This window comes from Physella acuta, unplaced genomic scaffold (assembly GCF_028476545.2).
Source record: "Physella acuta isolate Inbredline_101_S28 unplaced genomic scaffold, ASM2847654v3 ptg000076l, whole genome shotgun sequence".
In the NCBI taxonomy this organism is placed as follows: domain Eukaryota; kingdom Metazoa; phylum Mollusca; class Gastropoda; family Physidae; genus Physella; species Physella acuta.
The window spans coordinates 1060001-1075498 of NW_026731596.1; the positions used below are offsets into that span (position 1 = coordinate 1060001).

Consider the following 15498-nt stretch of genomic DNA (forward strand, 5'->3'; position numbering starts at 1 on the left):
CGTTCAAAAACCATTGCGCGCCTACTGAACGTGATATTCAGTAGGCGCGCATTGGTTTTTAGTCATGTAACTCTATTGTAGATAAAACATGTAAAGTACTGAAAAAAAAATTCATAAAAAACGTTTTAATAACAAGCTTTTATGTAATGATGCACTAAAAAGTAGAAAATAAATTATAGACTACTATTTAAATAACTATAAAGAAAAGCGTGGGTGTCTTCCTTAACATTAGTAAAGGTATCCAATAGATACTAAAGTGACCCACGCTTTTCTTTATAGTTATTTAAATAGTAGTCTATAATTTATTTTCTACTTTTTAGTGCATCATTACATAAAAGCTTGTTATTAAAACGTTTTTTATGAATTTTTTGTTGCATGTTGACGTCATATATAACTCACGTTCGAATAAATTAGTGTACAAATAACACATTTGGAACATAAACTCTCACAAAATCTGGATAAAAATTAAAGTTTTTGTGAAATGTAAATCTATTTTATTGAGAAAAAAATGCATATATTTGTTGTGTGTTGGTTCTTAGTATGTTTTGAGGTTACAAATTAAAATTCTGGGTTCATTAATTTCATGCTCTTTTAATTGTAGGAAGTGGTCTCCAAAGACGGCTTGATGAAGGTAGGTGAAATTAAACTTGTCCAACATACACCTAGCTACAACACCTTGCCCACTATACAGTTGACCACTACACACTTGCCAACATACAACTGACCACTACACACTTGCCAACATACAACTGACCACTACACACTTGCCCACTATACAGCTGACCACTACAAACTTGCCCACTATACAGTTGACCACTACACACTTGCCCACTATACAGCTGACCACTACACACTTGCCCACTATACAGTTGACCACTACACACTTGCCCACTATACAGTTGACCACTACACACTTGCCCACTATACAGCTGACCACTACACACTTGCCCACTATACAGTTGACCACTACACACTTGCCCACTATACAGCTGACCACTACACACTTGCCCACTATACAGCTGACCACTACACACTTGCCCAACATACAGCTGACCACTACACACTTGCCCACTATACAGCTGACCACTACACACTTGCTTACTATACAGCTGACCACTACACACTTTCCCACTATACAGCTGACCACTACACACTTGCCCACTATACAGTTGACCACTACACACTTGCCCAATATACAGCTGACCACTACACACTTGCCCACTATACAGTTGACCGCTACACACTTGCCCAATATACAGCTGACCACTACACACTTGCCCACTATACAGCTGACCACTACACACCTGCCCACTATACAGTTGACCACTACACACTTGCCCCAACATACAGCTGACCACTACACACTTGCCCAATATACAGCTGACCACTACACACTTGTCCAATATACAGCTGACCACTACACACTTGTCCAATATACAGCTGACCACTACACACTTGCCCATTATACAGCTGACCACTACACACTTGCCCACTATACAGCTGACCACTACACACTTGCCCACTATACAGTTGACCACTACACACTTGCCCAACATACAGCTGACCACTACACACTTGCCCAACATACAGCTGACCACTACACACTTGCCCACTATACAGCTGACCACTACACACTTGCCAACATACAGCTGACCACTACACACTTGCCCACTATACAGCTGACCACTACACACTTGCCCAACATACAGCTGATCACTACACACTTGCCCACTATACAGCTGACCACTACACACTTGCCCAACATACAGCTGACCACTACACACTTGACCAACATACAGCTGACCACTACACACTTGCCCAACATACAGCTGACCACTACACACTTGCCCAACATACACTTGCCCACTATACAGTTGACCACTACACACTTGCCCAACATACAGCTGACCACTACACACTTGCCCAACATACAGTTGACCACTACACACTTGCCCAACATACACCTGACCACTACACACTTTCTCTATACACCTGACCACTACACACTTGCCCACTATACATTCGACCACTACACACTTGCCCAACATACAGCTGACCACTACACACTTGCCCAACATACAGTTGACCACTACACACTTGCCCAACATACAGTTGACCACTACACACTTGCCCACTATACAGCTGACCACTACACACTTGCCCACTATACAGCTGACCACTACACACTTGCCCAACATACAGTTGACCACTACACACTTGCCCACTATACAGCTGACCACTACACACTTGCCCACTATACAGCTGACCACTACACACGTGTCCAACATACATCTAACCACTACACACTTGCCCACAACACACTTGCCCACTGACGCACGAAACTAACCAAACTTTCTGGAAGTTCCCCCTCCCCCAACTCAATCTATTTTTAGCATAATTGCCAGTCCCTCCCGGAGCCGAACTTGTCGATAAAGTTTCCCCAAAGAGTGCCTGCCCCGGGGTCAGGCCGGTCGGTGGGTTGTCGTATATAAACTACACCCCGCTCCGGTCGATTCGAATGAGCGTCGTTGCTTCAGTTTACACATAGAGGCTTTTAGAGTTGATTGCATCTTGCTAGAATACACATAGCTGGCTTCCATCTTGTGTAGCGTGGGCCGCCCCCACACATACATACCGCACATCCCACATAAATAAACCTCCCACACTTTGTCTTGCTAGTTTACACATCGTGTAATGTTGGCCACACCCACAAATACGCCACTCATGATCCCACATGTCCCCACACTTAGCACCGCACATAATTCCATTGGTACCCCCACAATTATCCCAACACATACATCCCTCATTTCCCTCACACTTTCACTTCATCTTGCTGACTGACGTCACATGTGACGTAGGCGACCCCTCACAGACCACATACATAACCGCATGCCGCATACATAACACCGCATATACCACATACATAACCGCATACATAACACCGCATATACCCTCACAACAAATTCACCTTACGACTACCTAACACTTTAACTTCATCTTGAATACATCAAATGAATTCATCACATGTATTCAGTGGCGTCGCTATGTCAGATGTCACCCGGTGCAGCACCTAATGGTTTCCACCCCCCCCCCTTAAACCAAAGGAAAAATTTATATATAGTTGTTATTGGTGTCACGTTACCCACTACCATTTTACCAAATGTTGTGAATTTGTGCATACATTACTTTTATACAACATCATTTAAAGTGGGAAAAAAGCAAAGTTTTTATAGATGAAAAGCATGTTTCTTCTATATATTTTGCAATTTTCTTTGTCTTGGTGTCACTCTCCTACACGATATCACCCGGTGCGGTCCGCAACCCCCGCCCCGCCCCTGCATGAATTGTACACACCCACCTCTCACACACACCCCACACATACGCCTACACTTTAACGTTTTTAAATACCTACGGAATCAACACCAACGTACTTGTAGTAACAACAGCCTTAAAGTACAGTACACCAAACAGCATCGGACAGTCTAGCTCTAGTGAGATGTTTGAAACAACTACAGAGCTGCATTTTGACGTTTGACGTGCTGCACTTTGACGTGCTGCACTTTGCCATGTACGAGCTGCACTTTGACGTGTACGAGCTGCACTTTGACGTGTACGAGCTGCACTTTGACGTGTACGAGTTGCACTTTGACGTTTGACGTGCTGCGCTTTGACGTATACGAGTTGCACTTTGACGTGCTGCGCTTTGACGTATACGAGTTGCACTTTGACGTGCTGCGCTTTGACGTATGCGAGTTGCACTTTGATGTGCTGCACTTTGACGCATACGAGTTGCACTTTGCTGCACTTTGACGTGCTGCACTTTGACGTGTACGAACTGCAGTTTGACGTGTACACTTCCTTTAAAATTTGTGCCAGTTTTCAAAGCACCAAACTACTCCGATATTTTTACTGAACTGGCTTGATTAAATCTTTGCCTTGAAAGGCTTGGTGGAATCCTTTAAAACAACATTGTGTACATTGATTTTTACGGACTTTATCCAGGATAAATGTATCTAGCAAATCTGGCATATAGAAGAAAGCATACAAAAGAAAGCCGTTGTTGGCTGCAAATGACATTAGGAAAATATGTTGTGGCCAGAGTTTTTTACTTTCTCGTATACGTAGAACATCTACCACTACATATAAAACATCTACCACTATACATAAAACATCTACCGCTACACGTAAAACATCTACCACTACGCGTAAAACATCTACCACTACACGTAAAAGATCTAACACTACACATAAAACATCTACCACTACACATAAAACATCTACCACTACACGTAAAAGATCTAACACTACACGTAAAACATCTACCACTACACATAAAACATCTACCACTACACATAAAACATCTATCACTACACATAAAACATCTACCACTACACATAAAACATCTACCACTACACATAAAACATCTACCACTACACATAAAACATCTACCACTACACATAAAACATCTACCACTACACATAAAACATCTACCACTACACATAAACATCTATCACTGCACATAAAACAGCTATCACTAACACTACATATAAAACATCTACCACTACACGTAAAACATCTACCACTACACGTAAAACATCTACCACTACACATAAAACATCTACCACTACACATAAAACATCTATCACTACACATAAAACATCTACCACTACACATAAAACATCTACCACTACACATGAAACATCTACCACTACGCATAAAACATCTACCACTACACATAAAACATCTACCACTACACATAAAACATCTACCACTACACATAAAACATCTACCACTACATATAAAACATCTACCACTACATATAAAACATCTACCACTACACATAAAACATCTACCGCTACACGTAAAACATCTACCACTACACGTAAAACATCTAACACTCCACGTAAAACATCTACCACTACACATAAAACATCTACCACTACACATAAAACATCTACCACTACACATAAAACTACCACTACACGTAAAACATCTACCACTACACATAAAACATCTACCACTACACACACTACACATAAAACTACCACTACACGTAAAACATCTACCACTACACATAAAACATCTACCACTACACACACTACACATAAAACATCTACCACTACACTTAAAACATCTACCACTACACTTAAAACATCTACCACTACACATAAAACATCTACCACTACACATAAAACAACTACCACTACGCATAAAACATCTACCACTACACATAAAACATCTACCACTACACATAAAACATCTACCACTACACATAAAACATCTACCACTACACATAAAACATCTACCACTACACATAAAACATCTACCACTACACATAAAACATCTACCACTACACATAAAACTACCACTACGCATAAAACATCTACCACTACATATAAAACATCTACCACTACACATAAAACATCTACCACTACACATAAAACATCTACCACTACACGTAAAAGATCTAACACTACACGTAAAACATCTACCACTACACATACAACATCTACCACTACACATAAAACATCTACCACTACACATAAAACATCTACCACTACACATAAAACATCTACCACTACACATAAACATCTATCACTGCACATAAAACAGCTATCACTAACACTACATATAAAACATCTACCACTACACGTAAAACATCTACCACTACACGTAAAACATCTACCACTACACATAAAACATCTACCACTACACATAAAACATCTATCACTACACATAAAACATCTACCACTACACATAAAACATCTACCACTACACATGAAACATCTACCACTACGCATAAAACATCTACCACTACACATAAAACATCTACCACTACACATAAAACATCTACCACTACACATAAAACATCTACCACTACATATAAAACATCTACCACTACATATAAAACATCTACCACTACACATAAAACATCTACCGCTACACGTAAAACATCTACCACTACACATAAAACATCTACCACTACGCATAAAACATCTACCACTACACATAAAACATCTACCACTACACATAAAACATCTACCACTACACGTAAAACATCTAACACTACACGTAAAACATCTACCACTACACGTAAAACATCTACCACTACACATAAAACATCTACCACTACACATAAAACATCTACCACTACACATAAAAATACCACTACACGTAAAACATCTACCACTACACATAAAACATCTACCACTACACACACTACACATAAAACTACCACTACACGTAAAACATCTACCACTACACATAAAACATCTACCACTACACACACTACACATAAAACATCTACCACTACACTTAAAACATCTACCACTACACTTAAAACATCTACCACTACACATAAAACATCTACCACTACACATAAAACAACTACCACTACGCATAAAACATCTACCACTACACATAAAACATCTACCACTACACATAAAACATCTACCACTACACATAAAACATCTACCACTACACATAAAACATCTACCACTACACATAAAACATCTACCACTACACATAAAACATCTACCACTACACATAAAACTACCACTACGCATAAAACATCTACCACTACATATAAAACATCTACCACTACACATAAAACATCTACCACTACATATAAAACATCTACCACTACACGTAAAACATCTAACACTACACGTAAAACATCTACCACTACACATAAAACATCTACCACTACACATAAAACATCTATCACTACACATAAAACATCTACCACTACACATAAAACATCTACCACTACACATAAAACATCTACCACTACACATAAAACATCTACCACTACACAAAAAACATCTACCACTACACATAAAACATCTACCACTACACATAAACATCTATCACTGCACATAAAACAGCTATCACTAACACTACATATAAAACATCTACAACTACACGTAAAACATCTACCACTACACGTAAAACATCTACCACTACACATAAAACATCTACCACTACACATAAAACATCTATCACTACACATAAAACATCTACCACTACACATAAAACATCTACCACTACACATGAAACATCTACCACTACGCATAAAACATCTACCACTACACATAAAACATCTACCACTACACATAAAACATCTACCACTACACATAAAACATCTACCACTACATATAAAACATCTACCACTACACATAAAACATCTACCGCTACACGTAAAACATCTACCACTACACGTAAAACATCTACCACTACACATAAAACATCTACCACTACACACACTACACATAAAACTACCACTACACGTAAAACATCTACCACTACACATAAAACATCTACCACTACACACACTACACATAAAACATCTACCACTACACTTAAAACATCTACCACTACACTTAAAACATCTACCACTACACATAAAACATCTACCACTACACATAAAACAACTACCACTACGCATAAAACATCTACCACTACACATAAAACATCTACCACTACACATAAAACATCTACCACTACACATAAAACATCTACCACTACACATAAAACATCTACCACTACACATAAAACATCTACCACTACACATAAAACATCTACCACTACACATAAAACTACCACTACGCATAAAACATCTACCACTACATATAAAACATCTACCACTACACATAAAACATCTACCACTACACATAACATCTACCACTACACATAAAACTACCACTACGCATAAAACATCTACCACTACACATAAAACATCTACCACTTCACACAAAACATCTACCACTACACATAAAACATCTACCACTACACATAAAACTACCACTACGCATAAAACATCTACCACTACATATAAAACATCTACCACTACACATAAAACATCTACCACTACACATAACATCTACCACTACACATAAAACTACCACTACGCATAAAACATCTACCACTACACATAAAACATCTACCACTTCACACAAAACATCTACCACTACACACAAAACATCTACCACTACACATAAAACATCTACCACAACACATAAAACATCTACCACTACACTTAAAACATCTACCACTACACATAAAACAGCTACCACTACACATAAAACATCTACCACTACATATAAAACATCTACCACTACACATAAAACATGTACCACTAGGCTAACTTATTACTGGTATTTTTCTGCTGTCCGTTTGTCGATCGCCATTGGCCATCAATGACGGATGGCCTGTTCCCGGCTAATCAAGTTCTGTGTTGATGAGAACAAACAGCCCGCTCCATATTTCATTAGCTGTGTAGCCAGTCTAGGGCCTATAACTCTGTATAACGTAAGACGGGATAAAGTACTGGGTAAAAAAACACGGTTATCTCTCTTTTATCATCCATTTGTTTTGTCATAAATTCTAGGAAAAAATGAATGTCATTTGGGTGGGTGTTCACCGCATACCCAGCGGGGTGGGTGGGGAGGGGGGTGGGTGGGGAGGGGGTGGGTGGGGAGGGGGAGGGTGGGGATGGGTGAGGCATGCCTTAACAACCTGATAGACAACTATGTGAAATAGGTGAACTGATGTTCAGTCTCGATTGTGTGTATGTTTTATTTGTCTATGTATCAGTTGAGCTCAACACACTCAAGACTTAGTGTGGAAGCATCCAAATATTTCTAACGAGTCGACCCGCTGCTTAGCATACGCCGCTAGTTGTTTTAATTTCTACTTTTTAGTAATTCATAATTTGTAAATTCGACACTACACTTACACCCCCCTCCCTGCTCCCCTTAGTTTCAAATTATCTGCCCCAAATAGCCGTCACAGATTCGACCCGGCTGTACGATTGTAAACATTCGGGGTGAACCACAGCTCACCAGACTGGTGGGGGGGGGGGGGGTAGCGAAATGGTCTGTTGCGCATGCCTGGAGAGCGAGAGAGGGGGCGGGAGGATGTTTAGATAGTCAGCTTGCGTCGTCTTGCCCATGAAGAGAATTATATATACAGATAACTATATTTATAGATTTGTAATTAAGCAATTTAGTTTCAATTCAAAACATATTTTATTGAACAAATTTAAATTCAATTTAAATTAAAAGAAAACAAACACATTAAAAACGTTTTTAAAATGCATCAGTAAAACGTCTCCTTAAGCTAGAAATGTTGAAAAATTTTATCATGTGTTGTGTTATATAAAAGCTTGAATTTTTTTCACGAAATTACTATAGCGTTTGCTAATATCATTTGTTCGCTATTTGCTTTCAGCCCTCAACAACTTCGAGAAAGGATACATGACATTCCACCAACACTTAACTCTATTTATTAACGCGCTGGACAATACGTACCGGCGAGATTTACCTTTCGACCGACAAAAAATGATAGACGCATTCAAAAGAATCCCACAGATCCTTCCTCTAAATGACGAATCGTTCGCATTCCAAGACACGAAAAAGTTAATTCTAAAATGGAATGACTTGTCTAGAACTGCTCAGCGCTATCTTAAATTGCTGCCCAGCATAATCAAACCGGAGAAAGCACCAGGGATACGGACGTATATCTCGCAGCTGCGGACAGAGTTAGATATGGTGAAGTCTTATGCTACTCAGCTTTCCGTCATAAACAAGGAACTTCCGAAAGGTACATTTTAAATACTTAATAAATTGCTATGTACGTTAGAAGTAGCAATGTCAATTTCAATATGTAATATACAGACATACAACAATAAATAAATACGCGCATAAATGCAGGCATTAAAACATGCTGAGGTACGGACAAGATTGAAGGACACACGCACGCAAACACACATACAGACACGTAGACTACATTTATGCACAAATGAGCTACTAAAATCGTAATTTAGCAAGTGAAAACATGTGCTAATGTCACACAGATAATTATTCTAGAGAATTTAAGTTAATAATCAATTTCAAATCAAATTTATTAACACTTGATGGCTAAATAGAATATAACGTTAAACATCGTTTTTTTTCTAATTGTTTTTATATTGATCCTTTTCAGCACTTCCGCCTGGCATTGGCGGCGCCAACCTTTCCCCACCCTTGCCGTATGTTTGTGATTTATGGTAAGTCAATGTGGGAAGCTTATCTGACCTTTATAAGTCAATGTGAAGGGCTCAGTGGAAAAAGTACTTAAGTGTATTTTGAGAGTTTTGAGAAAAATGAGTGCAAAGTTTTTAAATTGTTATTGAAATACCAAAACAGCTGATGCAGAGTATTTAAATTAAGCTACTTCGGTACTTTTTCCATGGCTCAAATTTGCAGGGATGGTTAAGGGTAGGTAATCAAATGATATACCGGTCTTAACTCATTTTTGGCAAAATGTAACTTAAGTACTTTTTCCACTGAGCCCTTCATGTGGGAAGCTTGTCTTAAGTCAATGTGGGAAGTTTGTCTGACCTTTATGATAAGTCAATGTGGGAAGCTTGTCTAAAGTCAATGTGGGAAGTTTGTCTGACCTTTATGGTAAGTCAATGTGGGAAGCTTGTCATAAGTCAATGTGGGAAGCTTGTCATAAGTCAATGTGGGAAGCTTGTCATAAGTCAATGTGGGAAGCTTGTCATAAGTCAATGTGGGAAGCTTGTCATAAGTCAATGTGGGAAGCTTGTCATAAGTCAATATGGGAAGCTTGTCTGACCTTAAAATACACCGACACTTCTCCAGGCCTTACGTGACCTGTTTAAAACATCATTAGCACCACATCATAAACACCACATCACTAGCACCACATCACTAGCATCACATAATAAACACCATATCACTGGCACCACATCATCAACACCATATCACTAGCATCACATCATAAACACCATATCACTAGCACCACATCATCAACACCATATCACTAGCACCACACCATACACCATATCACTAGCACCACACCATACACCATATCACTAGCACCACACCATACACACCATATCACTAGCACCACAACATCAACACCATATCACTAGCACCACACCATACATTATATCACTAGCACCACATCATAAACACCATATCACCACATCATCAACACCATATCACTAGCACCACATCATCAACACCATATCACTAGCACCACATCATCAACACCATATCACTAGCACCACATCATCAACACCATATCACTGGCACCACATCATAAACACCATATCGCTAGCACCATATCATCAACACCATATCATTAGCACCACATCATAAACACCATATCATTAGCACCACATCATAAACACCATATCACTAGCACCACATCATCAACACCATATCACTAACACCACATCATCAACACCATATCACTAGCACCACATCATCAACACCATATCATTAGCACCACATCATACACCATATCAATAGCACCACACCATAAACACCATATCACTAGCACCACATCATCAACACCATATCAATAGCACCACATCATAAACGCCATATCACTAGCACTACATCATCAACACCGTATCACTAGCACCACACCATACACCATATCACTAGCACCACATCCTAAACACCATATCACTAGCACCACATCATCAACACCATATCACTAGCACCACATCATCAACACCATATCATTAGCACCACATCATAAACACCATATCACTAGCACCACACCATACACCATATCACTAGCACCACATCATAAACACCATATCACTAGCACCACATCATCAACACCATATCACTAGCACCACATCATCAACACCATATCACTAGCACCACACCGTACACCATATCACTAGCACCACATCATAAACACCATATCACTAGCACCTCATCATCAACACCATATCATTAACACCACATCATAAACACCATATCACTAGTACCACATCATCAACACCATATCATTAGCACCACATCATAAACACCATATCACTAGCATCACATAATCAACACCATATCACCAGCACCACATCATCAACACCATATCACTAGCACCACATCATCAACACCATATCAATAGCACCACATCATAAACGCCATATCACTAGCACCACATCATCAACACCATATCACTAGCACCACACCATACACCATATCACTAGCACCACATCCTAAACACCATATCACTAGCACCACATCATCAACACCATATCACTAGCACCACATCATCAACACCATATCATTAGCACCACATCATCAACACCATATCACTAGCACCACATCATAAACACCATATCACTAGCACATCATCAACACCATATCACTAGCACCACATCATCAACACCATATCACTAGCACCACATCATAAACACCATATCACTAGCACCACACCATAAACACCATATCACTAGCACCACATCATCAACACCATATCACCACATCATCAACACCATATCACTAGCACCACATCATCAACACCATATCACCACATCATCAACATCATATCACTAGCACCACATCATTGCAACACCCCTAACGACAGAGTTCTAACATTGCACAACATTGTCTTTTAGCATCTTGCAACTACCCCACCCCCTCGCACCCCTTTCTCCGCCAAGCACAAGCACAAAATATTCTTAAATATTAACATTGATTTCTTTCTCCACCAGTAAAAATATTAACCAAGAGCTGAAAAAATTCGAGAAATGATTGACTTAGTGACAGCTTGTGAGCATCTCCAACTTCAACCCCCTTTATGCCAGCAGGAGTTACAGTTCCTAGAACTTCCGAGGGTGAACCTAAACATTTCATCCTTACCGTCAGCCAGACGATTGGAAATGGAAGGTCAACGTCTTCTGCTAACCGCTTTGACCTATATCTTCCTTTTTTTCGTAGTTGAACTACTTCCATCTATAATAATAGTTTCGCTATTCTGTCTGTCCCACAAGAACGCTGTAGAGAAAACAAAAGGAAATTTTAAAGTTTCACAGGGAACTGTTGTGAGGTCACATGAAACTAATAGCAATTTATTATAACGAAGCAAAATTTGAACAGTTTTAAAGCAGGAAAAGTACACACAATAAAATTACGTTATTGATTCTAGAGTAAACATAGAATTGAAAAAATGCCGAAAACAATACACAAAAATAATGGCGTTATTGATACTCGATAATAAAAAAAAATTGACATTACCGCCTAATTTGGTGGGCGGGGGAGGGCAAATCTTGGAAAAATTTGATAAAATTAAAATGTCATTAAATGTGAACATTAATGGCTTACTGTGACAGCTATAATGACATTGAGTCTGTGCATTGACAGGAAGTTATGCCAATTACAATGACATACTACAATGACAGCTAATTATGACACCTACAATTCCATCTGTACAGCAACCACCACTAGGTTTTTAAATATTTCTATCTCGGTGATGTTATTCTTATTTGACATGATTTCTATGTGTGATTGACTGTCCTCTTTGAATGGTTGCTCTATTATAATTTTGTTTTGAAAGGTTAGTCTTTTATAATATTGTCTTGAATGATTTGTTTTTGGTTGTTGAGTTTTAAACGGTTGGTGTGTGTATGTCATCCCTTGATGGTTGGTGTTTGACTCTTATATCTTTAAATGAATGGTCATCTTGAATAGTTGGATATGCCTGCAATCTTTCGAAAAGTTGTTGATTGTTGTTGATTGTCAGTTAATTCTTTACCTGTTTGATGGTTTTCTGTCTTATATTTCAATATTAATTGGGTTTTTAGTCGTGTCGACGTCTTTCATTTATTGTTGGAAATATCGCTATTTCATTAAAAATAAATCTATCGCACTTCACGTTTTTTTGTTATTTTTTCAAAACCAAAAACCACTAACATTAAATATTTACTGAGCTGTATTTATTCATTAAATGGAAGAAAATATAATAATTATCTTTAATTAAATAATGTGCCACTATTAATAGATTTATGGCGTGGTCGAGTCGGTAAAGCTCACGATTGCTAAACCGAAAAGTCTCGAGTTCGAACCCTCTGGCAGATAAGGCTCGATCGCTTCCAACACTAAAAATTAAGAACGAAGAAGAAGAAAAGATTTGTAAAGAAAAGCTCATTGAATTTTTAAAAATGATATAAGTTGAAAATAAATATTTATACTATCCTCTTTCAGAAGATTTAAAAACGGGTGTAGCGACATAATTATGATTGTACTATATTTCTCGAAGCTTTTAAATATTTTCCGATTCAATAAACCGATTTTTAAATTTCTTCAATAATTCCTGATATAACAACTCACTCTTTTGTTTACAGTTCTATAAACTGTGGTAAATTATTTATTAATCATTACGGTAAATTTTCATAACCTAATAGACTAATTAGAAATTTAAAATTATCAAATGACACAAAAAGATTATCTGAAGATGACATTTACACGATTACAAACAAAACAGGCCGTCTGTAAGATCCAGTTCACAGTCAACAAACTCTAACAATACAAGCCGTCGCTCAATTCAACGTGTGTAACAACGTGTGTAACAACGTGTGTAACAACGTGTGTAACAACGAGTGTAACAACGTGTGTAACAATATGTGTAACGTGTGTAACAACGTGTGTAACAACGTGTGTAACAACGTGTGTAACAACGTGTGTAACAACGTGTGTAACAACGTGTGTAACAAAGTTTGTAACGTGTGTAACAACGTGTGTAACAATATGTGTAACGTGTGTAACAACGTGTGTAATAACGTGTGTAACAACGTGTGTAACAATATGTGTAACGTGTGTAACAACGTGTGTAACGTGTGTAACGTGTGTAACAACGTGTGTAACAACGTGTGTAACAACGTGTGTAATAACGAGTGTAACAACGTGTGTAACAACGTGTGTAACAACGTGTGTAACAATATGTGTAACGTGTGTAACAACGTGTGTAACGTGTGTAACGTGTGTAACAACGTGTGTAACAACGTGTGTAACAACGTGTGTAACGTGTGTAACAACGTGTGTAACAACGTGTGTAACAACGTGTGTAACGTGTGTAACAACGTGTGTAACAACGTGTGTAACAACGTGTGTAACAACGTGTGTAACAATATGTGTAACGTGTGTAACAACGTGTGTAACGTGTGTAACAACGTGTGTAACAACGTGTGTAACAACGTGTGTAACAACGTGTGTAACAACGTGTGTAACAACGTGTGTAATAACGTGTGTAACAACGTGTGTAACAATATGTGTAACGTGTGTAACAACGTGTGTAACAACGTGTGTAACAACGTGTGTAACAATATGTGTAACGTGTGTAACAACGTGTGCAACGTGTGTAACAACGTGTGTAACAACGTGTGTAACAACGTGTGTAACAACGTGTGTAACAACGTGTGTAACAACGTGTGTAACAACGTGTGTAACAATATGTGTAACGTGTGTAACAACGTGTGTAACGTGTGTAACAACGTGTGTAACGTGTGTAACAACGTGTGTAACAACGTGTGTAACAACGTGTGTAATAACGTGTGTAATAACGAGTGTAACAACGTGTGTAACAACGTGTGTAACAACGTGTGTAACAACGTGTGTAACAACGTGTGTAACAACGTGTGTAACAACGTGTGTAACGTGTGTAACAACGTGTGTAACAACGTGTGTAACAACGTGT

General features: G+C 38.6%; 1 protein-coding gene across 1 annotated transcript in view; it reads left to right on the forward strand.

Annotated features, from left to right (window-relative positions):
* Nucleotides 1–13645, forward strand: part of LOC131953941 (uncharacterized) — a 31726-nt gene extending 18081 nt beyond the window's left edge. Inside the window, exons 3-6 of the mRNA XM_059317406.1 lie at nucleotides 602–631; nucleotides 9232–9603; nucleotides 9985–10048; nucleotides 12521–13645. Coding sequence (XP_059173389.1) covers nucleotides 602–631; nucleotides 9232–9603; nucleotides 9985–10048; nucleotides 12521–12560 — 506 coding nt within the window. The 3' untranslated portion in view covers nucleotides 12561–13645. The remainder of the gene's footprint in view (nucleotides 1–601; nucleotides 632–9231; nucleotides 9604–9984; nucleotides 10049–12520) is intronic.
* Nucleotides 13646–15498: the final 1853 nt, after the last annotated feature.